The sequence below is a fragment of the Sarcophilus harrisii genome, chromosome 1 (genome assembly GCF_902635505.1).
Source record: "Sarcophilus harrisii chromosome 1, mSarHar1.11, whole genome shotgun sequence".
Lineage (NCBI taxonomy): Eukaryota > Metazoa > Chordata > Mammalia > Dasyuromorphia > Dasyuridae > Sarcophilus > Sarcophilus harrisii.
The window spans coordinates 622,889,459-622,915,799 of NC_045426.1; the positions used below are offsets into that span (position 1 = coordinate 622,889,459).

At 35.8% G+C, this 26,341-nt stretch overlaps 1 protein-coding gene across 1 annotated transcript in view; it reads left to right on the top strand.

The window, feature by feature from the left end:
- The window catches only part of TG (thyroglobulin), a 352,924-nt gene that overhangs the window by 42,232 nt on the left and 284,351 nt on the right, over positions 1 to 26,341 (top strand). Inside the window, exons 15-19 of the mRNA XM_031947228.1 lie at positions 931 to 1,042; positions 2,488 to 2,688; positions 13,411 to 13,620; positions 18,848 to 19,002; positions 21,783 to 21,939. Coding sequence (XP_031803088.1) covers positions 931 to 1,042; positions 2,488 to 2,688; positions 13,411 to 13,620; positions 18,848 to 19,002; positions 21,783 to 21,939 — 835 coding nt within the window. The remainder of the gene's footprint in view (positions 1 to 930; positions 1,043 to 2,487; positions 2,689 to 13,410; positions 13,621 to 18,847; positions 19,003 to 21,782; positions 21,940 to 26,341) is intronic.

Below are 26,341 nucleotides of genomic sequence, written 5' to 3' on the forward strand. Positions count from 1 at the left end.
GGAGATATAGGTTCAAGTTCAAAGTCTACCATTTACTCTGGGCCTCAGTTTCCTCATCTATAACATGGAGATAACAATGTAAGTATTGTCTATCTCACATGTTGTTGTAAAGCATGAATTTTGTATTAAGTGGCCAATCACTGTGGTTCTTTCAGGTTTACAAAACACTTAATTCATAATAATCCTTTGGGATACTACAACTATTATTGTCATTTAACATAGAAAAAAATGAGGGTTACAAGCAAAGAGACTTCTCCCCACAGCTTGCTGGCCTGAGAGCCTGAATATAAACTTGGGTTTATCCCTTTACACCACATGACCTTTCTATTAAGTGTTACATTAGAGTGAGATGATGTCATGAGAGAGAATGAGTAGCCCATTTGAGAGAGCTGGAAAGAGGAAATTTAGGAGAACTGCAATGTAGACCTGGATTTATGTGACCTTAAGTGAACCATGTTCTTTTTATGCGCCTCAGTTTCTTCCTCTGGTAAATTGTGAGAGATTAGAAAATCTCTAATGTCTTTTCCAACTTTGAGTATTTGCGGCTTTGCTTGGGAAATGAAGGTGCAAGACTCCAACTTTAAAGTTGAAGCAAATAATCCCAGCACATTTTATCCAATTTTTATTGCTGTTACTCATTTTAGTGTCACCAAAGGCCAAAAAAAAAAAAAAAAAAAAAAACTATTTAGAAAGGTGCATTTCTGCATGATTTTCTTTTGAAAAACAAATTCCCCACATCTCCAATGAAGTAGCATTTCAAATCCCACTAGCATCTCAGGATGTTGGTGGTCAGGGTACCTATGAATACTGTTTTTTTTCCTTCAATAAATGGTTTTCAATTTTTAGAAGTCCAACTCTCCTTTAGATTTGATTTCTTGTTACTCGAGGGACCAGTTTAGAGGTGATGATGCTGTCATGCTTTTATTTCAGACAGGAGAATACAGCCAGCTACAGAAATCAGACAACAATACCTGGTGTGTGAACCCAGCATCTGGGGAGGGCATGCAATTTGGTCAACTCCCTTCTAACAGCAGCACCCAGTGTAAGTAACTATGCCTGTAACTGCCTCCTGAGATATGCCTAGGTCATTTAGGTGCTGAATTGAAATGATTTCTTCATATTGCTCTCCTCTATTAACAAAAGTTGAAAGGAAACCAAAAGAATCCAAGAACTTTTGTGCCCTATGTAAGTTCCTCACCCAGAGGTTTTGAATGTTCAGTAAAAGATATTCATTACAAACCATACCCCTTGTTGTGGTAAATATAAGGTTTATATTAGACTGTCCCAGCACTCATAATTTCTTGGGGGAGGGGAGAAATAAGACACTAACCCAGATAATTTTAATAATAAAAAAGTATGATAAGTCTACTGGAGAAGAGGAGTTCCTGAGTGGGTGTTTAGAGGGAATTTAGAGGGTATCCTGGAAGGCTGCTTAAAAGAAACTGCATTTGAATTTGGCCTTAAAAGATGGACAGTAGCTGGGTGAAGCTGGGCAAGTCATATTGGCTATTTGCCTCAAGATACTACCTAGGATTTATCTATGAAATGATGGGTATTTGAGATTTGGTTTGGTGGAGGGAGTTCTCAGATTGGTAACTTCCTATGCTTTGGACCTCATAGAGATTGCCTTTGGATCTTTGGCTATTCTCAAAGAGATCTGAAAGGGAGAAAAATAAATCTATCTATATACATATGCACACACACACACATATATATTATACACACTATATATATCATACACATATATAGTACAAATACACATATACATATACATATGCAGATCTACATCAGAACCATAAAAAGCAACGCTTTAGCTGATACAGAATGTTATTCTAGTAATCAAGTACAAACATTCAGTCTCATATCATTCCCCTCCATACAATCAATTAACCAATTGTCAAACATTTTCTGCCTGCTTGGTGATGGGAACACAAAGTGTGATGAGTGCTAGGGGTGCAAACACAGAAATAAAGCAATCTTTACCCTTTAACAGTGATAGTTAAGGAGAATAATCCTCTCCCCAATAGGACCTAAGCTTCTCTGCATCCTTTATTGCCTCTGATTTATGTCTGGAATGTACTCTGCAACTGTTTTATAGTTGTCGAATTCTCCAGTCTTTAGAGTCGAATTCAAATTCTACCTCTCCAGGAAGTTTTCTTGGACTTTCTCCTCTCAAACCAATAAATACTTTATCCCTATGATAAATATAAAGTTTATTGTTGTTGCATATTTAGACACAAGTCACAGTGTTCACATTAAGTTGGAAGTAATTGGGGAAGACTTTTTAGAGGAAGTCTTTATTTTTTTAGACTATTGTTAGTAGTATATAGTATATAGAATCTTGTCTCCTCTGCTAGATTATAATCTACTTGAAGGCAGTCTTCATATATTATACTTCTTTGAATATTTGCTGTATGATGAAATGAAGGTTATTATCTGTCCCTTCATGTATTTCTAAATGACCTTGGGTTATCTTTTTGCTTCAAGGCCCTAGCATTTGTACCATATTAATGGAAAAAGCCACTTTGAGGGAAGAAGGCAATGGGTACATCCCCACCTGTGTAGAAAAGGATGGAAGTTTCTCACCAGTGCAGTGTGACCAAGATCAGAAGAGCTGCTGGTGTGTGTTTGGGAATGGTGAGGAGGTTCCAGGAACACGGATCAATGGAGGCCAGCCCTCATGTGAAAGTAAGCCATGGTCAGGACCAACCTGAGCAGTGAGTGGGGCTAGGGCTGAACGTGGAGAAACAAAGCCTGGGACAAATTCTCTCTGTATCTCCACTGGCTCCAATACTGTTATAAGGTGAAAGCAGAATGATGGGTTCATTCATTGATTTAATAACTATTCAATAAATATTATATATTAACACATCATATATTTGAGGGCTGATGTGCAAAAGAGATCAGACATGTTTAGGCATAGAGAAGATTTCTGAGAATAGAGACTACTATTGTTCTTGCTAAAATTGTGAAAAGGCAATTTGGGCTCAATGTAACAATGAGAGCTGTTCACTATAACTATATATAACTATAGATTAAATACCATATTTATTATGATATACAAACCATTGCTTTGAAATGAACATCAAGGAGAGATGTTTAAGGGAAATAGATGTTATGCTGGAAGTGTGACTTGAATTAGTATGTAGAGAAAAAGGGCATAGAAGATTAATGTAGCAATGTTTAGAAGACAAATTTATACTTATGTGCATATATATTAACACACAATGTACATGTGTATATTGTATGCATATATGTGCATTATATATGTATTGCAGATATGCATGTCTGCACATGTATATATGTATCTAATCTATATGTTGTACTGTGTGCATGTTTGTGCTTATATATATATGTGTGTGTTTATATGTTTGCCTGCATCCAGGTGTGTGTGTGTGTGTGTGTGTGTGTGTGTGTATGTGTGTGTGTGTGATAAAACAATCAATCAATCAACATTTGTTAAGTATTATATATCAGGCACTGTGATAAGTATGTATATGTGTATGTTAGTACAAGCTGATCAGCTTACCTCACTGGCGATCTCTCTGAGTGATTGCCCAGTTATTGACAATATCTAAGTAAGAGAATACCTTAAATGAGTCTGGAACAGTCTCCCCAAATCACTGCAGCTTTGAGGAGGGTTGTGCTAGTTAGTTAAAACCCTACTTTTGAGATATAAAGAATCAGGATTCTCACATCCAATACAGGAAGAAAATAGGTATTGCCTACTATGTGCTGGGCACTGTGTTAATTGCTTTTTACAAATATCTCATTGATCCTCAAAAAAACCACTTTGAAGTAGAAAGCTATTAGGATCTCTATTTTACAGATGAGGAAATTGAGGTAATCAAAGGCTAAATGACTTGCCCAGAGAAAGATAGGTATAGAGGAAAGAGGGACAAATTAAAGGACTGAGGTTCTATGAGATGGATCAGTGCACAATTTTGGGGTATTAAGTTAGGCCCTACAATATTTTATACATTTGTATCACTTTTATTGATACCTTTTTGACATTATCTTCAGTTCTAAATATAATCTTTCCTTGACAGCCCTATCCAGTGAGTTGTCCCTTATAACCAAGAATAAAACAAAAAGAAAGAGGAAGGGGAAACAGTTCAGCAAAACTAACTACATAAACCAAGTATATATGACATTCTACATCCAAAGTCTTCTAAATTTGTAAGGAAGAAAGGGAGGGAAAACTGTAACAAACTACTTTCTCAGTTCTAACATTCTGGTTTCCAAGGTTCCTTTTAGCTCACAAATTCTGTGTTGTTACAATTCTTTGACATTGTTACAAAACTCAATAGGGAGTATTATGATGTGCAGGATTTTAATACTGGTAATATATCAGGAAAACAGTGGGGTGTTGAAGTAGAAGGTTACTTAAGGGAAAGATGTAAAAACAGAGAGAGAGAGGGAGAGAGAGAGAGAGAGAGAGAGAGAGAGAGAGAGAGAGAGGAGAGATTTGTTTTCATTCTCCTAAAACAAAACAACAAAATGGGCTTCCCAATATTGCTGTGTTGTTTTCAAAGCCCTGATATATGAAGATGCCAATAAAAATAGAAATGGGAAAAATCTTCCTAGATTCTCACTTTTAGAGACCATCTAATTTAATCAATAACTGATCAGGAATTTCTTTTACTACATTGCAGGAAAAGTGATTCCCTGACTTTTTGCTAGAATACAACCAGGCAAGGGAAATCCACTCTCTCACAGAGTAATTCATTGCTTTTGTGGACAAATCTCATTTTTACATTGAGCATAAATTTGCCTTTTTGTAATTGTAAAAAGAACAGTTGTAGCTTCTGATCCCAGAACTCTTCTTGGTAGCTAAACAGAACAAGTCTGATCCCTTTTGCATGTGTTGGTTCCTCAAATACATGAAGCAAATTACCACATGTCCCTAAAATTTTATTTTTTCTTATTCAGGCTAAATGTTCCTTCAATTTGTCTTCATGTGGTCTAATCTTTTTTTTTTTTTTTAATTTTTGTTTTCCCCAGTTAAATGTAAAACATTTTTTGTTACACATATACATTCTTTAAATGCATCTAACTGTACCATTCGTCTAGTTCACATCTCTTTAACTTTTCTATGAGAATTTCATAAAATACTTTGCTAATATCAAGGCTAACTATACTAAGAATATTCTCTTGATTTAAATAGTCTGGTAGTAACACTGTCAAAAAGACATACGAGGTTAGTCTGGCATAATTTATTATTCATGAAACCAAAGTGACTCTTTGTAATCATTACTTCCTTTTCTGAATGTTCACTAACTGGACCTTTAATAATATGACCTAGAATTTTGCCAGGAATTAAAATCAAACTCATGGGCCTCTTAACTGGAAAAATGAAACAACATCTTCTATAGAGAGCCAGTATTGAATAAGTCCACATATAGAAAGAGTCCAGTCTAGGTACTACTTGAGACCTGCTTATACCTGCACTGGACTATTCCTGTACGTGGACTTATTCAATACTGGCCCTCTACAATCTGCCATAGTTCAGTCCTGTAGTTCTTTTGAATTTGTTTGTCAATTGCATTGTGCTGCAGATTTAAGAAGAATCAAGAATCCTTTGAGGTGTTCCATCAAAATATTATCCATTCCTGATGTGTACAGCAAAGCAGGTGTTGGAAAAACCAAGAGCCCTAAGCTCACATTATCAGCTTTCTACCATACTGGGGTAGGGAGACACACTATTAGAAATGAAATGATGGAAAGAGTTCTGAATTGAAAGACTAAAGACCTTTGTACTTGTCTTCGCTCTATGATGAGATAGTTGAATGGATATGAAATTGGACATATTATCTTCAATTTTCTCATCTGTGGAATTGGAATAATAATGTTTATCCTGTTTGTGAAGTAATTGAAGAAAGCACTTTGTAAACTTTCTACCTGCAGATTATCATTAGCTTTTATTAATAGTTATTTATTTTGTTATTAGTTATTATTGTTATCATTTGTAAAGGGCTGAAATTCTTAAAAGGTATGCTTGAGTCAGACAAGCAAGCACTTAAGGCTAATTACCTATTTGACAATGACTCTATTAGCATATGTTTGGAAAAATGGCCCTTCTCATTTGTTCAGTGCTAGCTCAAGCTCAATGTTTGGTGTATACAGATAATTGTAAGCAAGGATTAGAGGGTGGGGTAAAACAAGCTAGACTTTACTTGGTTTAGGACTAGTAGGAGAGACGTTGGTGACTTTGGACTGGAGAATCTAGGAGCCTCATAGCAGTTTTGTTTGTCTCCTTCACTTCTCCTCCTAAAGACCAAAGACTTTTACTTATCCTGACTCGCTATTCCTGAGGCCTCCAGGGAGCTAGCCTAGACTTTACAATCATTAGATGTGAAAGTGCCTATTTTGCTTTCACCTATATGATTAGTAAGTACTACTGTAGATATAGAGTTATAGAAAGAGCCTTGGACTGAAAGTTAGGAAACTTTCTTTATTTTAGTTTTGCCATTATTAGTTTGGGATTTGCACCCCAGTTTTGTCCCTAGAGAAAATAGCCAGTACATGGCAAGTGTTTAATAAAGACTTGTTGACTTACTGACTAAACAAATCATTTAAACTGTGGCCTTAACTCCCTTATCTCTAAAATGAAGACTTTGAACCAGAAGATTCTGCATGTTCCTGTTGGCTTTTAATATACTAGGATTCTGTCTCAAGGACTTGACAGGAACAGAAGAGTTTGTAAAATACCAAGTACTGTACCCATGTAAGGATTATTATTCCTAGGTCTGGGATTTAAGTTCTATGATCTTATTTGACCTGACATTCCTGTCCTTGTCCTAATTTCTCATGCATCCTCGTCAAGCAACTAGGAAACAGGAAAATCCATTCACAAGCTATGGAATGTGTCACAGTAAGAGATCAGGACAGATCTGTGGTTCATCATTAGTGAGGACAATTGCCAAGTAAACACATGTCACTTTGTTCTGCACATTGGATACAATGAGGGTTTTCACCAGAATAGAATCCACAGATGTTTTTCTCATAAGACTCAGAGCCCTTTAATGCTGGCAAGAGCCTTTGTAATCCTCAATTTACAGATAGAGAAACTGAGGCCCAAAAAAATCTGTCCAATCAAATTTATCATATAATTACATTAAAATCATATGAGAATCAGTTTTAGGAACTGAGGGTGTTTAGTCTGTATAAAAGAAACTCCTTAAAAGAGTAAGAAGCAGAGTATTATTGCTGCCTTCAATTATACGGAGGCTTATGAGGTGTTAGAATGATTCTCTTTAATCTGGAAAGAAATAAAAAAAATTAGGATCAAGGAGAGAGAGAGAATAGAGAAGTACATGTGAGCTTAGTATAAGACAAGGCTTCCATAGCAAACAGAGTTGGTCTAAAGAGGTAAGGGCTGCCTCAGGAGGTAGTTTTCAATCATTAGAAGTCTTTCAGTGGACTTGGTCAGGAATTTCTCACTTCCCTCTGTCTGTTTTCTTTTAAAGTATGACTTGAATACTATCTACTATGGGAGACTTCTGTTAATTCCAGTTTGCCAGTTGTTAATTCTCTCTTCTCTCTCTTTCTCTCTCTCTCTCTCAATTATTTTTGATATATTCTCCATCTCTTCATATATATACATGGTGAAACCTCTTAGTAGAACATAAGTTCTCTTTGGGCACAGGCTGACTCATTTTTATTTTTCTTTCATTGGTGCATATCATAGTGTTTTAAAAGCAACTTGATGGTTGTTGAACTGAATGTTGGTGAGGAGTGTAAAGTCATGGAGTGTCTGAACTAAAAGCAATTTTTACAAGTCAATCCATTACAATCTGTCACCAAATGAATGCTTCTGATGCTTCTTTCAGCTGAGATTCTAAGATTTTTTGAGCCTTCTCCCAGGAATGAATTACATGCTGCAGGACAGCATGGGGATTTTGAGAAGACGAGTGAAATAGGCTGAAGGATGCATTTTCTTGGCAATATGTGATTGTGGATGAAATTATTAGTTTTGGCACCAAAGGTGTCAACATCTTATGTAATATTTGTAAATTCATGAGGCAAATCCCTTGATAGTTAATTCAAAACATTCATTATTCTGGTAAGGAAATGTAGGGAAGATAGACTTACAAATCTTTTTTCTTTCTTTCTTTCTTTCTTTCTTTTCTTTCTCCCTCCCCCTCTCGTTCTCTTTTTCCCTTTCTCTCTCTCTCTCTCTCTCTCTCTCTCTCTCTCTCTCTCTCTCTCTCACACACACACACACACACACACACATCATGCAAATATACACAGAAAAGATCTAAGCAAAATCAGGAAGAAAGAAAAAAGGATAGGTGATATTTATATGACATTACAATTTGCAACATACCTTCCTACACTTATCCTATTTGATCCTCCCAAATAAACTATAAGGCAGACAGGTCTTGTGTTATAATACCATTTTTTAAAATAGGAAAATTGATTTGCCTAAGGTCATACAAGCCAGTGAGGGGTTGAGCCAGGGTTTACACTGAGAAGCAGTGAAGCCTTGTTTCTTTGCTCTATTTTATCCCAGTAGCCTGAGAGTATTCACATAGCTTTAAATCATATATATACATATACATATTCCTCAGAAACATCCTGTTGAATTACTGAAGACTAGGAGGAGAACAGGTTAAGAAACAGGTTCATATCCTAAGTTTTCTGGTGATTAAGTGTGTGATCTTGGTCAAGTCTTCTCAATTTCAGTAAATATTTGTGAAGTAGATCCCGAGATCTACTTCAGAGATCTTTGGGAGGTGTTGGGAGAGATTCAAGGACAGTACATGTTTATCCTTTTGAAACTTGAAATTTAGTCCAGGATTACAAAGTATATACAATGATAATACCCCAAAATGTTACTAAATTTGATGAGAGACCATAGCAGGAAAGCAGTATTTGAGCCTTCAGGGGGAAAGTGGCATATGCGCTAGGGTTTGTAGGATGGGTAGAACTTTAGTATGCAAAGAGGTGTGGAGAGAAGTTTTAGAAATGCAAAAAAAAAAAAAAAAAAAAAAAAAAGACCGAGCAAAGGATTTTAGACATGAAAGAATGGTAGATCTGTTAGGGACAGTGAATATTTTGGTAGGCATGAATGTGATATATATGTGTGTGTATGTATGTATGTATGTATTGGTGTATTATTAGTGTGAAACAAAGCAGGGAAGATAGATAGGTGACATGTTGTAGATGGCCTTGAGTGAGTTTAGATTTTATTGAGTAGGCAATGGAGAATTTTTAAAGAGATTGGGAAGAACCTTTCCACCTCAATGGATTTCCAACCATTGAGACTGCTTTATGGAATGCATCTGTTTCCAGTGAATTTCATATGCATTGTTTTATTTATCTAGAATCACTTTTGAGATGGAAAATAACTTCAGGAGTCATTAAACTTAATTCTATCACTTTATGGGGTTGCATATACTTTTAATCTGGAAGAAAATACCTCATTCACTCAAATCTCCTTAGTTCCCCCATAAAATGAAGAGTATTAAGTTTTCATTGAAGCTAGGATGAAAATAAATCTTTCTTCAGTAAAGAGTCCAGGGGCTTACAAGTGAATCCTAATAGTGATTTTTACTCTGTCCCCAATAATTCTCCACTTAAGTTCTACTAAAATGCCTCATAATGGTACAGTGGTAATGCTGGGTTTTTTGAAGTTATACTTTATGGTAGGCGACCATAAGCCCTGGATGGTGCCACCAAACTGGCCTGCCTTTGTGTATAGATCTCTAGTCATGGATTTCATATTGGTCATTTTGGAACAAATCTGTCTGAGTTCTGAGAGACTCCTTATTGGCTGGCTGCAGAGGGACTAATATTTTGGACTCTGAAGCCTTTTTAGACTGTCTTCCAAATAATGAAAAAGCTGTGATTTTCATTTATGGAGATTATATATAATCTGAGAGAACATTCTAATGTTGATGCTTCCTAGATATGTGATCTTGGACCAGTAGTTAAACCTCTCTGAATTAGTTTTCTTATATGCAGAAGGAAGGGATTGGGCAAGATTACTTTTGACATCCTTTCCAATTCTAAAACTGTTTTTCTTGGATCTAATCCATATTTCTCACTGGACAAGAGGAAAATTGAATGTGATGATATGAATAGGTCTTGAATAATTGCTATATACAATACTTCATCCTGGTTATTCTCAAAGATTAAAAAAAATGTTCCTTCTCTTATGAAGCTTATAGTTTGGAGATGAGATTAGATGCCAATATCTTTTATCTAAGGTGGAAATGTAAATTGTAAGAGCCTTTTGGAGGAGGAAAAGATAATTTCTTTCGGCAGCAAACATGATTTTGAGGAAGAGTCCAAAGGCTTCACCAGATTATTAAATAGATCTAGGAAACTGATTTTTCATTTGATTGTTAAGAGATGTGGCATTATTTATAAAGTGATGTACTAGTCATGAGAAGCAGCATAAAATAGTGAATGGAGTAAAGAAGATCTGGGTTCATTAAGGCTTATCTGTTTATATCCCTACTTGGGAGGATAATACTTATAATTCATTAGAACTTTATCATTATTATGGCAATTAGGAGTATATATAGACAGAAGGCACAGGTGTGATTTGAATAATGTACTTGGAGAAAGGGAAAGGGAGAAATAGAATGGTGAAAATTATCTACCTTAAAAATAGAGACAAGAAAAAGCTTTTACAGTGGAGGGGTGGAGGGAGAGGAAAGAACTCATCAGAACTGGCACTAAGAGGAAATAACATACATACTCAATTGGGTTATAGAAATCTATTTTACACTGCAGGAAAATAGGAGGGGAATGAGATATGGGAAGGGGGGCATGATGATAAAAGAGAGGGCATATTGGGGGAAGGAAGGAATGGTCAATACCAAAAACACTTTTGAGGAAGGACAGGATAAAAGGAAAGAATAAATACAGTTAGCAGTAGTAATTTAAAAAAAAGAATTCTGAAGTACATTTCTCTGATAAGTCCTCATTTCTCAATCCTAGAGGGAATTAAGTCAAATATATAAAAGATAAGAGTTATGCTCTAGTTGCTAAATTATCTAATTATATAATATGTGTCCAAAGGGCTATAAATTCATGCATATCTTTTGTCCTAACAATACTACTACTTGGTATGAACACCAAAAGAGATTCAGGAAAAAAAGGAAAATGACTTATATGTACAAAAATTATTTATAACAGCTCTCTTCTCAGAGCAAAAAAAAAAAAAAAAAAAAAAAGAGAAAATTGAGGGGATGCCCATCAATTGGGGAATGGCTTAATAATATGTATGTTTATAGAGGAATATTATTGTTCTATGGAAAATGATGAGCAGGATGCTCTAGAAAGAAAAAAAACCTGGAAAGTCCTCAATGAACTCAAGCAAAGTAAAATGTACCGTATACAAAGCAACAGCAATATTCTGGGATGACCAGCTGTGAACAACTTTGCTATTCTCAGCAATATAATTATCCATTACTACTCAGAAGGATTTCTGATGAAAAATCCTATCCATACCCAGAGAAGGAACTGATTATGTCTGAATATAGACTGAAACATTTCCCCCCACCTCTCTCTCTCTCTCTCTCTCTCTCTCTGTCTCTCTCTCTGTCTCTTTCTCTCTTTCTCTCTCAGCTTAATTTTTCTTGAGGGTTTTTATTTTCATTAGGGTGGGAGATCTATTTTTTTTTTCAGAACTTGGCTTTTATGGAAACATTTTGCATACCTTCACAAGTTATTTCTTAATGGGTGGGCATAAGGGAGAGAACCTAGAACTCAAAAATTTTAGAAACAAACACATTATTTTTGTTTTGAATGTAACTGGGGGAAAATATTAAATAAATAAAAAGGAAGATCTGGGTTCAAGTTCTATCTTTCACGAGGTTAATTGTGTGACCATTGGCAAGACAGTCAACTTCTGAGAGCCCTAGGTAAATCGTTTAGACTTTAAGATAGTTGCTGAAGTGCTTTAATTCACAATGGAAGCTTTTCTCCTTGTCTATGAAATGATAGCCTTGTATCTCAATCTGCCCTTGTTCCCCTTTCTTCTCTTTTCCCCACCCCCAAAAGTTACCGTGAAATTTAAGGGAACAGGTATGCTTTTTATAATTATTACTTTATTAGAGTTTTGATGATTCCATGTATAGTAATTAAGTGCTTGTTCAAAGTCTTGAGCTAATTATTGGAAGGTGAGGAACTATGAGCTGAGGAATACAAAGATGACAAGGTTGTTGTCTTCAAGGAGTTTATAAGCCAATGGGAATGGGAGAGTAGGGCAAATATGCAAATAACTATGATATAGCATATAAGATGGTAAGTGAGGAGACCTCTGCTTTCTTCACCAAAGAACGTCACTAATTTTTTATCATAAACCTGTTTTAATCATTCTAATAACTAAGAAAATTTCTCACTGGGGCAGCTTCTGGGTCTACATTTTCTAGAGTTCCTCTAAACTTTCTTTGATTACTTGGATAATGTAATTTCAGCTAGATGTCAAACAATTAAAGCTCTAGATTTGGAGTAAGAAATCCTGAGTTCAAATCTAATCTAATACTTACTAGCTATGTGACAAAATATTTAACCCTTGTCTGCCTACTTCCACACTTGTAAAATGTGGTTAATAACAGCACTTACCTCCTAGGGTTGTAGTGAGAATAAAATCAGATACTATCTGTAAAGCAAGTTTTAAAATGCAATGTAAATAGCAATCAAATTATTGTCCATTATACCATACTGCCTCATATAATGCTTTGGATTTTATTATTATTCTCACTTCATAATTAAAAAAAACCCTACTCATACAGGTTAGTGGATTTAACCATTGTCATACTGTAAGGGTTCAAGGCAGGATGGCGGATATATGTCTTTCTGTTTCCAAATCCAGAACTTTCCTTCTTCGTAATGTCTATCCAGGGATTTTTATATTTTTTCCTCCTGCATGAATCATTTTTTGCCATATGTTACAGCTTACTTGTGTACCCTGTATGTATTTCCATTTTTGTCTGGGTCACCAATGAATTGCATTCTTTCAAGGTTGTTATGTTCTGTGGTTTTCAGACCTATAGCATCATTGGGAGAATATTTAATGTTAAGGAGATGGATATTTTTGTGTCAGTGAGCAGCTTGAAATCATTGAAGCACCATTTAATTTTACAAACGAGATCCAGCCTTTCATTGTCTCCCTCTTTTTTCCTCCTCCTCCTCCTTGTCCTCCTTATCTTCCTTATCCTTGTCCTCCTCGTCCTCCTCATCCTTGTCCTTCTCCTCCTCCTCTTCCTCCTTTTTCTTCTATTACTCCTCCTCCGTCCTAAGACCAATTCATTATTCATTCCCAAGATTTATATTCAAGGGCCTGTCTGTGATTGCATGCTGTAATCTGGGCAATCTGTGTACATCTTTCCTCCACTTTGTCAAAGTACTAAAGAATGCCAAATATCATTTATCTCCCATTCCTCCTAGGTCCTCAGTGTCCACTGCCCTTTAGAGCTTCTGATGTAGTTCATGGAGTAGTTCTTTGTGAAAAAGAGACTGACCAAGAACAGACTATTCAGCAATGCCAGCTTATGTGTCGCCAGGGCTATCACATTGCTTTGCCTCGGGGGACATTTATATGCAATGTGGAGAATCAAGGCTGGATTTCAGAGCCTCCTCTGCCTCAGTCTTGTCAAAGTAAGTAGATGTAGAATTGATCTCTCTTTATAACTCAGTTGGTCATGTGATATTCCTATAGGTCCTATATGTTTTTTTATCAATGTAATATGTTTGTGTATGTATTTAATTTAAACAATTTTTAAGTCTTCAAAGAAATGCTGAAGCTACAAAATAGAAGGCTCTAGTTAAATGTCTTATTCCAGATGAGCTCCACATGTTCCACTGTGTGTAATGGGAGTATTTATTTGTAATATTAATGGGGTGAAGGTTGCTGGGTTTTTTTAATGGCAGCTTTACACCTGTGTATCAATCTGATTCATCCAACTCTCACTTGTGGCTTCAAGAAGATGTAGCATTGCAGTAGCAACCATATCTTGGCAAACCATTTAGGCAGATGAGCTAAACTAGGTTGAGAGGTCTTAAAACCTATGGTGAAGCAGTAGGTGTAGGTTGACCTATAGTCACAAGGTAGCAGTAGAAGATGTAGACACAACTCTGCACATAGGTGGCTCAGGCTATAAGGTCATCTTCTCTCTGGGTTGAAGCAATAATGGGATTTTAGGAATAATAGGAAAGAGTATCTCATAAGCCTGTTTGAAGTACCACATTGCTTACTTCCTAGCATGATAAAGGTACTTGAAAAGATGCTCTAAAAATTGTCTGTTTCATCAATCTTGGCCTGCTTATTGCAACAGGCAGAGACCCCACCCTACAGTTGAATACAAAAAATGTCCAAAATTGTTTGCAAAGATGATTATACCCACTCACCATCAGTATATTAAAACTGTGCATCATGAAATCCAGTAGACCTGAAAGTAATGGGGAATACCATGAAGTTACTATAGGTTTTGCAATTAAAACTAATCTAATCAATAAACTTGTCAAAAGGATTGAACAAGAATTTGCATTTTAACAATGCAATTGCTACTTATGCAAAAGCACCACTCACTACCAAAATCTGATGGGTTAAAAGGAAAATTTTTATGAAAACCTGAAGACTCTCTTCATCAATGTGCTTAAAGAGATCAAGTTTCTAATTCTAGGTGACTTTAATGCAAGAGTAGGCACAGACTATCAGACATGGCAAGATGTCCTTGGAAGAAATGGAGTTGGAAATGGTAACAGTAATAGTCATTATTACTGCAGACTTATTCCTTCTCATCATTAATATTGTCTTCCTTTTACCTAAACACAAGGTACCCTCACAGAAAATACTGGCATTTAATAAGTTATATAATTGTAAAGAGAAGAAACAGACATGATGAAAGAGTGATGGAGACAATGTATGGTGCAGAGTGCTGGGCTGAACTTCAATTTATCCTCTTCAAGCTAAGCATTTGCATTTAATACAAGTGGTGGTCCTAAGACAAGATGACTCTCTGAGTTAGAACAGTTTATTGCTAACTTGGAGAGAAAGCGGAGCTGACACATGTGAAACAGAAAAGGAGTGGATATCTTTCAAAGATTTGGTGTCCAGTTCTACATTTAGTCATATGGGCCAAATCACCCACAAATATCAAGACTAATTTGACAAAAATGATGGGAAAATTCAGAAAAAGCTCAGTGAAAAACAAGAACTCCATGGGGTTTACCAACAGAATAGTTCATCTCTCTAAGAGAGTTCATTTTTCTAAGAAGGTAGCATTTAATTCCATCAAAAGTAAATTGCAAGCAAATATTAGAGAAATGAAGGATTTTTAGCTGATTAAGGAAGCAGATTAAATTCATTTTATGATGATATAACAATCAAAAATGCTTTTATGCTAGCCTGAAAGTTATTTATGGGCCAAAAACCTATGGTGCATCTCAACTACTCAGTGCTGATGGAATCACATTAATTAGGGATGAGGCCATGATTGTGGAGAGATGAACTGAATATTTCCATTGAGTTCTCAACAGACCATCATAGATCAAAACTGAAGCCACTAACCATATACCTCAGGTTGAAGTCAATCCCTCTCTATTTAAACTTCTAATTGAAAAAGTTTTGAATGGCTTAGGTTCCTCTCGTGTGGCAAAATGACTGGTGCTAATTCTTTTCCATTTATTATTTACAAATTAGGGGATCCAATGCTCATACAAAAGTTTAATGAAATCTCCAGGATTACAGCAATGGGAGGTTATCCCTAGGAGTTCAAGGCACCTCCATTGTTAATCTCTATAAAAGGAAGGGAAATAGTTTATCCTGTAATAATCACAGAGGGATCTTTCTCTTAGTCACCACCCGCAAGATTCTTTCCAGAGTCCTTCTTAATAGACTGATCCTTCAGTTGGAAGATAGTTATCTACTCAAGAGCCAGTATGAATTCAGAAAGGGTAAAGGAACGGTTGGTATGGTCTTTGCTACCCAACAACTTCAGGAGAATTGGCAGGAGCAGCACAGAGGTCTATATATAGCATTTGTCAATCTGACCAAGGCCTTTGATACTGTCAAATGTGAGGGCTTGTGGAAAATTATGGCAAAATTTGGGTGACTGGAGTTTATCAGTGTTGTACATCAGTTTCACAGCAGTATGCTTGCACTGATTCTGGATAATGGATGTTGCTCTCATGCTTTCCTAGTCACCAATGGAATGGCATTGGGTGGTGTGTGAGCTCCCACACTTTTTAGCATGTTTTCAGCAATGCTATCAAATGACTTCAACAAAGATGAAAATAGTCCCAAACTGACAGTAAATTATTTAATTTAAAAAGGCCAAAAGCCAAGACTGATATCGAAGGAGAGTTGGTACAAGATTCTTTTGTTTGCAAATGATTGTGTACTCAATGCATCCTTTGAAACTGAGATGGATCAGTTTTCAGCTATTTGTGCTAATTTTCATTTAACAACACCAAGAAAACATATATTCTCCACCAGTACCACACTAAACATATGTGGAACCATTGGTTACAGCAAATGGAGAAATATTAAGTGTATGAATAAGTTCACTTATCTTGGTAATATAGTTTCCAGGGATATACACATAAATGATGAGGTTGATGCACACATTGCCAAAGCTACCTCAGTGTTTGTGAGGCTCTGAAGGAAAGTGTGAGAAAGAAAAGGTATTAAAAATCGCCTACCAAAGTGAACATTTACAGAACTGTTGTGCTAATCTCAATTTTTATGTCTATGAAACCTGAATAATATACCAGGGCCTTGCCAGGAAAATGAACTGTTCCATTTGAATTGTCTTAGGTAGATTCTGAATATTACCTGGCAAGATAAGGTACCAGATGTTGAGGTTCTTTCTCAAGCTAAACTGTCAAGCATTCTAACTCTACTTCAGAGAGTACAACTCTGAAGCAAAATTATTCAAATGCCAAAAGTCCATTTGTCTAAAAGGCTATCTTATGGGGGACTAACACAAGGCAAACACTCATCTGGAAGTCAAAAGAAATGATATAAGGACATTCTCAAGATCTTTCTGAAGAACTCTGGAATCAAATTGCAGGTCATGAGAGACACTGGCACAGGATCGCTTAGTATGGCATGCCTGCATCAAAGAAGGAGCTGTGCTTGAGGAGCAAAGCAAAATTGTAGTAGCTCAAAAGAAACTTGAGCGGCACAAATTTAGAGACATTTCCATTCCAAATGTCCATGTGAACTTTTTGTGCCTGACTTGTGGTAGAATCTTCTAACCTCTTATTGATTTGATCAGTCACAGTTGAACACACTGTACCTTGACTCCAACTTAGTGATGTCATCTTGGTCCTTTTTGAGAACGAAAGACAACACCCAACCATATGGTTTTTGTAAATATAACATATTTGGGTATGCATTTAATTTAAAAACTCCACATAGACTTTTTTGGCTAATCAAAGAAATGCCCAAGCTACAAACTAAAGGGGTCTAGTGGAATGCCTTATTCCAGATGAGCTCCAGATGTTCCATATGGTGGAATGGGAGTGTTTATTTGTAGTATCAAGTCATTTTATTAGTTCTTCAGCAATCTGTACCTCCAGAGAATTGCCATATTTATGGGCCACTTCATTATTGCTCAAAAATTTTCATTTAGACTTCTTTCTGCTATACACATATGTATGCAGGTACAAGCCCTCACAGGCATAGGATGGCCAGGATCAATCTTTGTCCTGCTGCCTTTACCTGAGGAAGTGGGGAATGCCTTTTCCTAGACAGTATGAAGATAAGTTTTCATATTTATATTTCTCCCATCTGTGTCCTTTGAGTAGTAATACAATATCAATGGTAGTGCTGTCATGTGCAAGAGAAATTAAACTTGTATTTAACTTAAGAGGGCAGAAGTAGCTAAACCTCAGGTAAAAGAAAGCAATTTAGATTTGTGGTTAACAAAGGCATCCTAATATTACAGTTATCCCAAAATGAAATGGGTTTCCTTGGTAAGTGACAGGATCTCCCTCATTGGAGCTCTTCTGGTAAAGTCTAGATGACCATTTCTGGAGAAGGAAGAAGGTAAATGGGGTTGAACTAGCTGGCCTCTGAGGTTTCTCTTAACTCTGAAATTCTATGGATCTGGACAATATTTGTACTTGTTGTATGCACCTACATTCTTTTTTTATTCTTTTATTGTTTCTGTACAAGTCTCATTTTCTGTATTTGGATTTTAACCTTTTTGGGAAAAGAGATTCTTAGTATCTCACCTGAGGGAGGGGCTTCAGTAAGTTGTATTGATTTATGGGAACATATTAATAAAAATCAGGCAGAAATAGAATCTCAGAAATCATGGAACTGAAAGACCAACAATTTCTTGGATGGTATCCCTGAGAATTGATCAATCTACTTCTACTTGGAGCCTTCCACAATGGAAACCCAATACCTTTGAAATAGCCCATTTCACTATTGCGTACAATTTCACAATTGAGCAGCTCAAATTGATAGGAAGTTTTTTCTTATAATTCTCTTAAGTCTATTTTCTTATAAATTTCACCCATTATTATTAATTTATTATTAAATTATTATTATTAATACAACTCTGATATCTCTTTCTCAAGACCTACATTTAAATAATTGAAAATAACTATCAAGTTTTCCCAGTGTCTTCTCTCTGGACTAAGGATTGCTATTTCTTTAGAATGATGTCTATAGGGCATTGCCTTGAATTTCCTCACCATCTTTGGTGTGGGAATTTTTTCTTCAAGGTAGGTTGTAGTCCTTCCAGATCTTTTCATCTGTACTATTATCCTTCTCTTAGTTTCCAAAGTAACTAAAGAAAAATCTTTCTACAGACTTTTATAATTCATAAGTTACAATGCTGATGGATTGTTCCTTCTGATGTGCTTACAGAGCTCCAGTTATTGCAGACCGTACAAACCCAAGTACAATTCCATCTTCAGCTTCCTCCAGGGAAGATGTGCAGTGCTGACTACTCTGGCTTACTCCAGGCTTTCCAGAGTTTCATCCTGGATGAGCTAAAGGCCCGCGGCTTTTGTCAGATTCAGGTATTTCCCATGCCTGGGCAAGAATGAGAACATAGCAGGGAAAGCTCCCTAGCCATTGAGATGGATCCTTCAGGCAAAGTGTTGCATACCCCATTACATACCTTCATGCATATTGGAGGGCCAATATTTTTTTAAGTAGAAACTTTGAAAAATTTTCATAATTTGAGGTAATTTGATTACTAAGAGGGTATTTTTAAAGACACTGAGAGAAGAAAAGCAAACAAGCCATTTTATCTAAATAAGAGATAACCTGGATAGTGAAAACAGAGCTGATCTAGCAATTAGGATATGTGGCTTCACATATCACCTTTCCTTGACACTTACTACACACATGACCCAGAATAATTCACTTCTCTGAGAATTTAATTTCTTCAACTTAAAAATGGGAATGATCAAAATATATTCACTACCAAACTCACGGGGCTATTGTGAAGCAACCACTTTTTAGTTATCTATTTAGCTACATATATTTCTTCAAGTCCTATTAAAAGAGTATATAACACTAATTATATAGAATTCATATAGGGTTTACATTTTGCTAAAGAGCTTTCTATACATTGTCTCATTAATTCCCGTAACAGCTTTGTGAAGTAGATGCCATCTTTATTCACATTTTATAGCTAATGAAGCTGAGGTTGAGAAGAGTCTAATCAAATTACCCATATAAAAAGCAGCTGAAGTGGTATTTCAGTCCAAATCTTCTCTACTGCCTCTACAGACTCCACTGCTAATAACACTAGTACTAATACTGTTATTCACATTTATATAGAAACGTAAGCTTTGCAAAATGCTTGCCTCCCAGACAATGTCTGAGTAGGCCAAATGTTGCCAGCACACTCAGGACTAAACAACAGAACAAAGTGAACACTTTGTCTCAGTCCCCTGGTTCCAAGCAGGGCAATTACAAAAATCCTAGAGACCCAGAATTCAGCAAAGCCAGATGGGAGTTAGAAAAAGAATATGAAACATCTGGTTGGGTTCTAATTAGAGTGTTTTATTATCTATTCTCTCTGTTGTCTACTTGTCCTTTAGGGCCCACATGCTCTAATAATTTCCCACATCATTTGTTTTCCTTTTTAAAGTTTGTATGTGTTGAATTGTAAATGAATTATTGCTCTGTTGTATAAGACACACACTCAGGAATCTAGAGCCGAATTCCAATCGCCTAGTTAAGTCTTTTTTGTTGAATTCTATAATTGATGTTTTTGTTTTATCATCTATTGGTCAATACATTGGGTCAATTAGCCCCTAATAATCAAAAAAGGTCAGATAATAATTATGCTTCACTCATGCACTCATGTATTCATGTATACTCATTTCTACTCAGTATTCATAATACTCATGTATTCACAGCTTCTATGAAACACTGTATATCAGGGATTGTGTAGACATATTCAATAAAACTTCATTAAGTACTCACCATCCAGTGTGACTCAGTGGCTAAAAGGTCTTGTTTAGAGTCAAGAATACCTCAGTTCAGGTCCTTTCTCTGACACATATCTATAGGGCCATGGACACATCAATTAATTTCTCAGTGATCCAGGTAGATGTTCAAGATTATGTTACAATGAGTCGATGATGTGTTTTGGTGGAAGAAGTTTCCACATAGGGAGTTTCCCATACCTGTGAAATCATTGGTTTGCACTCCTGCTTCCTCACTCTTTCCCATCTCAAGTACAATGTACTGTGTTTGTCCCTGAGGGTACTACAAAAATACAAGATGTTCTAAAAGTCTTAGTTCAGTTTTAGATTATACAAGCTGTAAATAAGACATGATTCCCATCTTCAAAAAACAGCTATATGGTATAATGGTTAGAGAGTACCAGGCCAGGAATCAGGAGTTCTCATGTTCCTGAGTTTAACTCCTACCTGAGACACTTACTAGTTGTGTGATCCTAGGCAAATTATACACCAAGTTTTTCATCTGTAAAATGAACTGGAGAAGAAAATGGCAAACCTTTCTAATATCTTTTTCAAAAGAAGTCACAAAGAGTCAGATATGACTGAAAAATGACTTAACAACAACAACCTGTCCCCAAAGAGGACTAATTGAAGTCTAATTGAAGATGATAAAATGTACAGAGAGAAAAATTTAATACAAGGTAGAATATAAATACGGTATAAAAAATAGTAGTATTGTGGAATAGTAGAGAGAGAGCTGACCTTGGTCCTGCCTATATCATAGCCTGACTGTATCAGGGGTCCTCAAACTACGACCCGCGGGCCAGATGTGGCAGCTAAGAACAATTATCCCCCTCACCCAGGGCTATGAAGTTTCTAATAGTCTGAGGGACAGTGAACTGGCCCCCTCTTTAAAAAGTTTGAGGACTCCTGTAAGATTATACCACTATTGATTGAGTCTTTTATCTTGAAGCAGAATGTTACAGTAGAAAGAACACTGATTCGAGAATTAGATGGTCTGGGTTCAAATGCTACCTTGAATACCTGCCACCTTGTAATTTTGGAGAAGTCACTTGGCCTCTCTCCCTGGGCTTCAGTTTCCTCACTTGTAAAATGAAGAGCTTTGATTAAATGGTCTCTGAAGCCCTTTCTATCTCATATAATTAAAGCATAATGCTAAAAGAACAAAGAAGTTGCAGACTTGCTCTGTCAGCCAGAGAGATACATAAAAGGGATATAATTTGTCTTCATCATAGTATCTTTTAGAGTAATATGTTTGTATATTAATAAGAATGGATGAAATGAGTTGAAACTGCAGTAGTCATATTTACCAATGTAAAGAAGACAGAAGTCACCCATTTATCTTTTTCTTGGTGTAGGTAAACACATTTGGGAGGACTGCCTCTTTTCCTGTCTGTGATGATTCTACTGTACAAGTGGAGTGTCTGACTGTTGAACGCCTAGGAGTGAATGTTACCTGGAGGTCCCAGCTAGAAGACATCTCAGCAAACTCTCTTCCTGACTTCCATGATATTGGTATGCTGTCTTCATGGTTTAGTAGTTTAAAGTGATGTCATATCTTACAAAATGATCTAAATTTAGATTTTTTGTTTGTTTTAAGGCACAGTGGATAAAGTATCAACCTTAGGAGAAGGAATACTCCTAGTTTGGAGTGACTGAAGTGTTAGATAAGTCAGGAAAACCCAAGTTCAAATCTAGCCTTAGACATTTAGTAGCTATGTGCCTCTGGGCAAGTCATTTATCTGTTTGACTTAGTTTCCTCAACTTTAAATGGAGATAATAAAAGTAACTACTTCCCAGGGTTGTTGTGAGACTCAGATAAATTTCTAAAGTGCTTTGTAGACCTTAAAGTACTAAGTAAAGCCAGCCATCAGCATTATTGTTAATCAATTCAAGTTTTTATTCTGACAGATTATTCTGTGACTTTGGGCTTTAACCTTTCAGTGCCCCTGGGAACTCTTTAAGATAAAAGTTATAGAAGTCATTCTGCAGTAATAGAAGGGGTTATCTCACTTGGACTTGCCTTTACCAGTAAAATCACATCTGGCCCAAAACCAAATAAAGCTCAAAGAAATGAGTATTTAAAAGACTATTCTAGTCTCACATGAATTATCTTTACAATATCTTCAACAACTTCAACAGAGATCTTCCTTTTTCCACTTGGATATCCATGGTGGAAAGGTGAAGAGAATAACCATTTATATTATATATAGCACAGATCTAGGAACTATGCTAAACGCTTAAAAATATTATCTCATTTGATCCTCAAAACAACTCTCTACAAGGGAGGTGCTATTATTAAACTCATTTTAGAGTTGAGAAAACTAAGGTAAACTGAGATTAAATGATTTGCCCAGAGTAATACAGCTACTAAGTGTCTGCAGTTGAATCTGAAATCTGGTCTTCCTGATTCTAGGTCAACTTCCTATCCACTGCATCTCCAGCTGCTTAAAAGGGATGGAAAATTTGTTATTAAGATGTTTCATTCTATTTTTCCAAGTTGTTGGAAAGTTCTTGATAATACCAACTTCCTTATAACTTTCATTCATTGACTGCTATTCTTTCCTCTGGAGAGAAACAGAACAAATCTAATCTCTTTTCCTAATGATAGCCCATCAGAAACCTACTTATGTAGTTTATCTTCTGGATTCTTATTCTGCTAATCAATGTGTAAGCTGTCTTTCCTGACTGGTAAGTAAATATATGCCAAATTAAATTTCTTCCAAGTAACTGACAAAGCTCTAGACTACTTCACTAGAGCATCAACCCCATATTGACACTGATTCATTGGTTACTAAAAGTCACAACTTGTGGCAAGGCTATTGTACTAGTTTACTGCCCACATTTTCCCTCTGGGTCACAAGGGTAGCATGAGAAATTTTGTCAAACAATTTCTTAAAGTCAAAATACTTTCCTGTTTTACCTAAATTCCTCTAATTATTTGTATTATTATGAATTGTTGAAACAGTGTGCAACCTTAAAGATATAGAGAAGAATCTCAGATTGCAAATGAAGTATCTCAAATTCTATTGCCCAGGAAGAATGTCCCTTTAGGATTGAGTCTCATAATGTATACTTTGGTAATTATAAAGCTGAGCACTCTAAATATCACATATAGCAACATGGTCTAAATTTAACTGGAATGACTATGTCACTTTAAAGTGCTTTCTGAAATTTAAGCTATTCTGAGTTGTTTTATGACTGCTGTGAGAGCCCAGAGATTAAACAAATTCACTTTATAGTCCTACCTCAGGAATTTTATGGGCTAAACATTTCTTCAGCCCACATAAAAACAGAATCATAGAGTTGGACAGGGCTTCAAGACATAGAAGATTAGAATACAGACCAGGGTATTACAGAGCTGGAAGGATTTTTAGAATAAAATTTTAGAATTGTCATGTTAATATGTAAAATGTCATAAAAAGGGACTCAGGATCTAGAATGGAAGAGACTGTAGAATGCAGAATGTTAGAGGTAGAATGTAAAATTGTAAAATTTAAAATGTAAGAACTGGAAGGAGCCTTAGAAGATAGATTGTTATAGTCAGAATATAGAATGTTAGAATATAGGACACAGAATTTTTAGCATAGAAAAGATGTTAGAAATTAGTGATAGTTCAACTTTCTCATTTTAATGTTGAGAAAATGGAGACTTTCATATGTCAGTTGGCTTGATTTGGTAATAACTAGTGCCAGAGTTGAAATAAAAATCCAGGTCTTCAGATTCTCAATTCAATGCTTTTTTCCAATATGCCACACGGCTTTCCATGTTGTATTCATGACCTTCTCTTGACCAATTTATAATAAGCACAGTAAATAACTATATTTATATTCTGAAGGAAAAACATAGCACTTTAGAAGTACTTTAGATATACCTTATTCATAAGAAAATAAACACTATGTGAAAGCTGACCTGTAATAGCCAAAACTGGAGTCACAAGCGGACATGTTGTGGAGGATGTGGTTTCTCTCTTTGATAGTGACCTTGAAATATTAGCAATGTGCTCAAAATATTGGTAGTTTTCCTTAACTTTTTGTGCCCTTTGTGGGTTGTTAAAAATAGATATAATTTTCCAATGAAAATTCTGACTGTCTATTGCTTTTCCTCCTGCCTCAGTTCATCAACTTTATACATATTTTATAACCCCATTCACAGTGAATATTCCTTAGAGTCATTTAAAATATTATTCTCCTGCTGCATGAGAAACAGCATGGTATGTAGTAGAAATAATAATAATAATAATACAATTATGGAACACTTTAACATTTTGCAAAGTACCTTTCTTTTAACAATTCTGTAAGTTAAGAAGGAAGAGAATACTGGAGCAGGAATTTAAAGACCTGGTTTCTGGTCCTGGTTCTATAAATTAGTAGTTCTATGAACTTTTAAGTAAATCTCTTCACTAATTTGAAACTGACTCAGTTTCCCTGTCTACAAAATAGAGGCAAATAGATGTGTTATAAATGAGAGAAACATTGTAGACATTTGAAATCTCTGATATATACAGCCTAGGAGGTATTTAAATTTGTGATATCTATATAGCATATTAATAATTAATGTTGAAAACTTGACATTTCAAGTAACTTCTTTTTTGGGGGAGGGGGAATTGTTTGTCTTTTGTGTGAGGCAATTTGGGTTAAATGACTTGCCCAGAGTCACACAACTAGTAAGTATTAAGTGTCTGAGGCCAGATTTGAACTCAGATACTCCTGATTTCAGCACAAGTATGCTAAACACTGGGTCATCTAACTGTCCCCCAATCAATTAACTTCCTAAAGGGAATATAGCCTTTAGAAATTAAAATAAAGCCTGATCTTAGAGTCAATAAAATTTGTGTTCAATCCTTGCATTTGACAAATATTATCTGTGTGATCATGGATAACTCACCAAAACATTATATTTGAGAGGAGTTGCCAAAGTATACCGGGAGAAGGGAGTGTTATACTGAAAGTTACCCATATCAGTGAAATCACAGATCTAGAGGTATAAACCCTTCAATTTTCTAATCTTTTTAGATACTTATGGTTTGGTTTTAGAATATTATATAGATGAGTTTGTGCATCATCCTATACATGAAAAATCTTCCCAATATTTTCAACTATTCATTCCCTTTTCCTCAAAATACCTTTTATTGTGGGGCAACTGGGTAGTTCACTGTATCTAACACCAATCCTGGAGTCAGGAGGGCTTGAGTTAAAATTTGATCCAATGGTATGTCACCTGGGCAAGTAAAATAACCCTGATTGTCTCCAAAAATTTTTTATGTGTATTTTGTAGGCAATTGCATATGCACATGTTGCCTTGCCTGATAGAATATGAATTGCTTCATAACAGGGACTGTCTTATTTTTATCTTTATAACCCCAGTATTAACATTTTGTGTATAGTAGCTTATGAGTGTGATAGTCTGATTGGTTGAATGTCCAAGCAGACCTGTGACTGCTTTTTCCACATATCTAGGATCAATTTGGTGATGAACTAAAAAGTATCTTGTCCTAGTGATTGAGGCAACATGCTTCAGACTATTTACTAGTCATGGAATGGGGATAATAATAAAATCCCATTACAAGGTTGTTGTGAATGTCAAATAAAGCATTAATGGGCTTTGCAGAATGTAAACATCTATAGATTCATAAGGCTACTTACTATCAGGTTGAGAAATTGTATTAGTTTGTTAGCAACACTTCAGATTTTAAGACATTAAGGCTATATTCTTCATCATGGGTTAACTGCACTGCTCAGGGTTTAATTGACTTTTCTTCTGGACAGCAAACAAACAAGTAATAAAATGCTGTGACAGGTCTGAACCTCACTCAATAAATGGGGGCAGTTTGGCTTGATAGTCAGGAAGAACGGCCTTTAGTGAGGATTTACAAGCTCATGTACTTTTAGAAAAAAATTCAGGCTCAATGTAGATA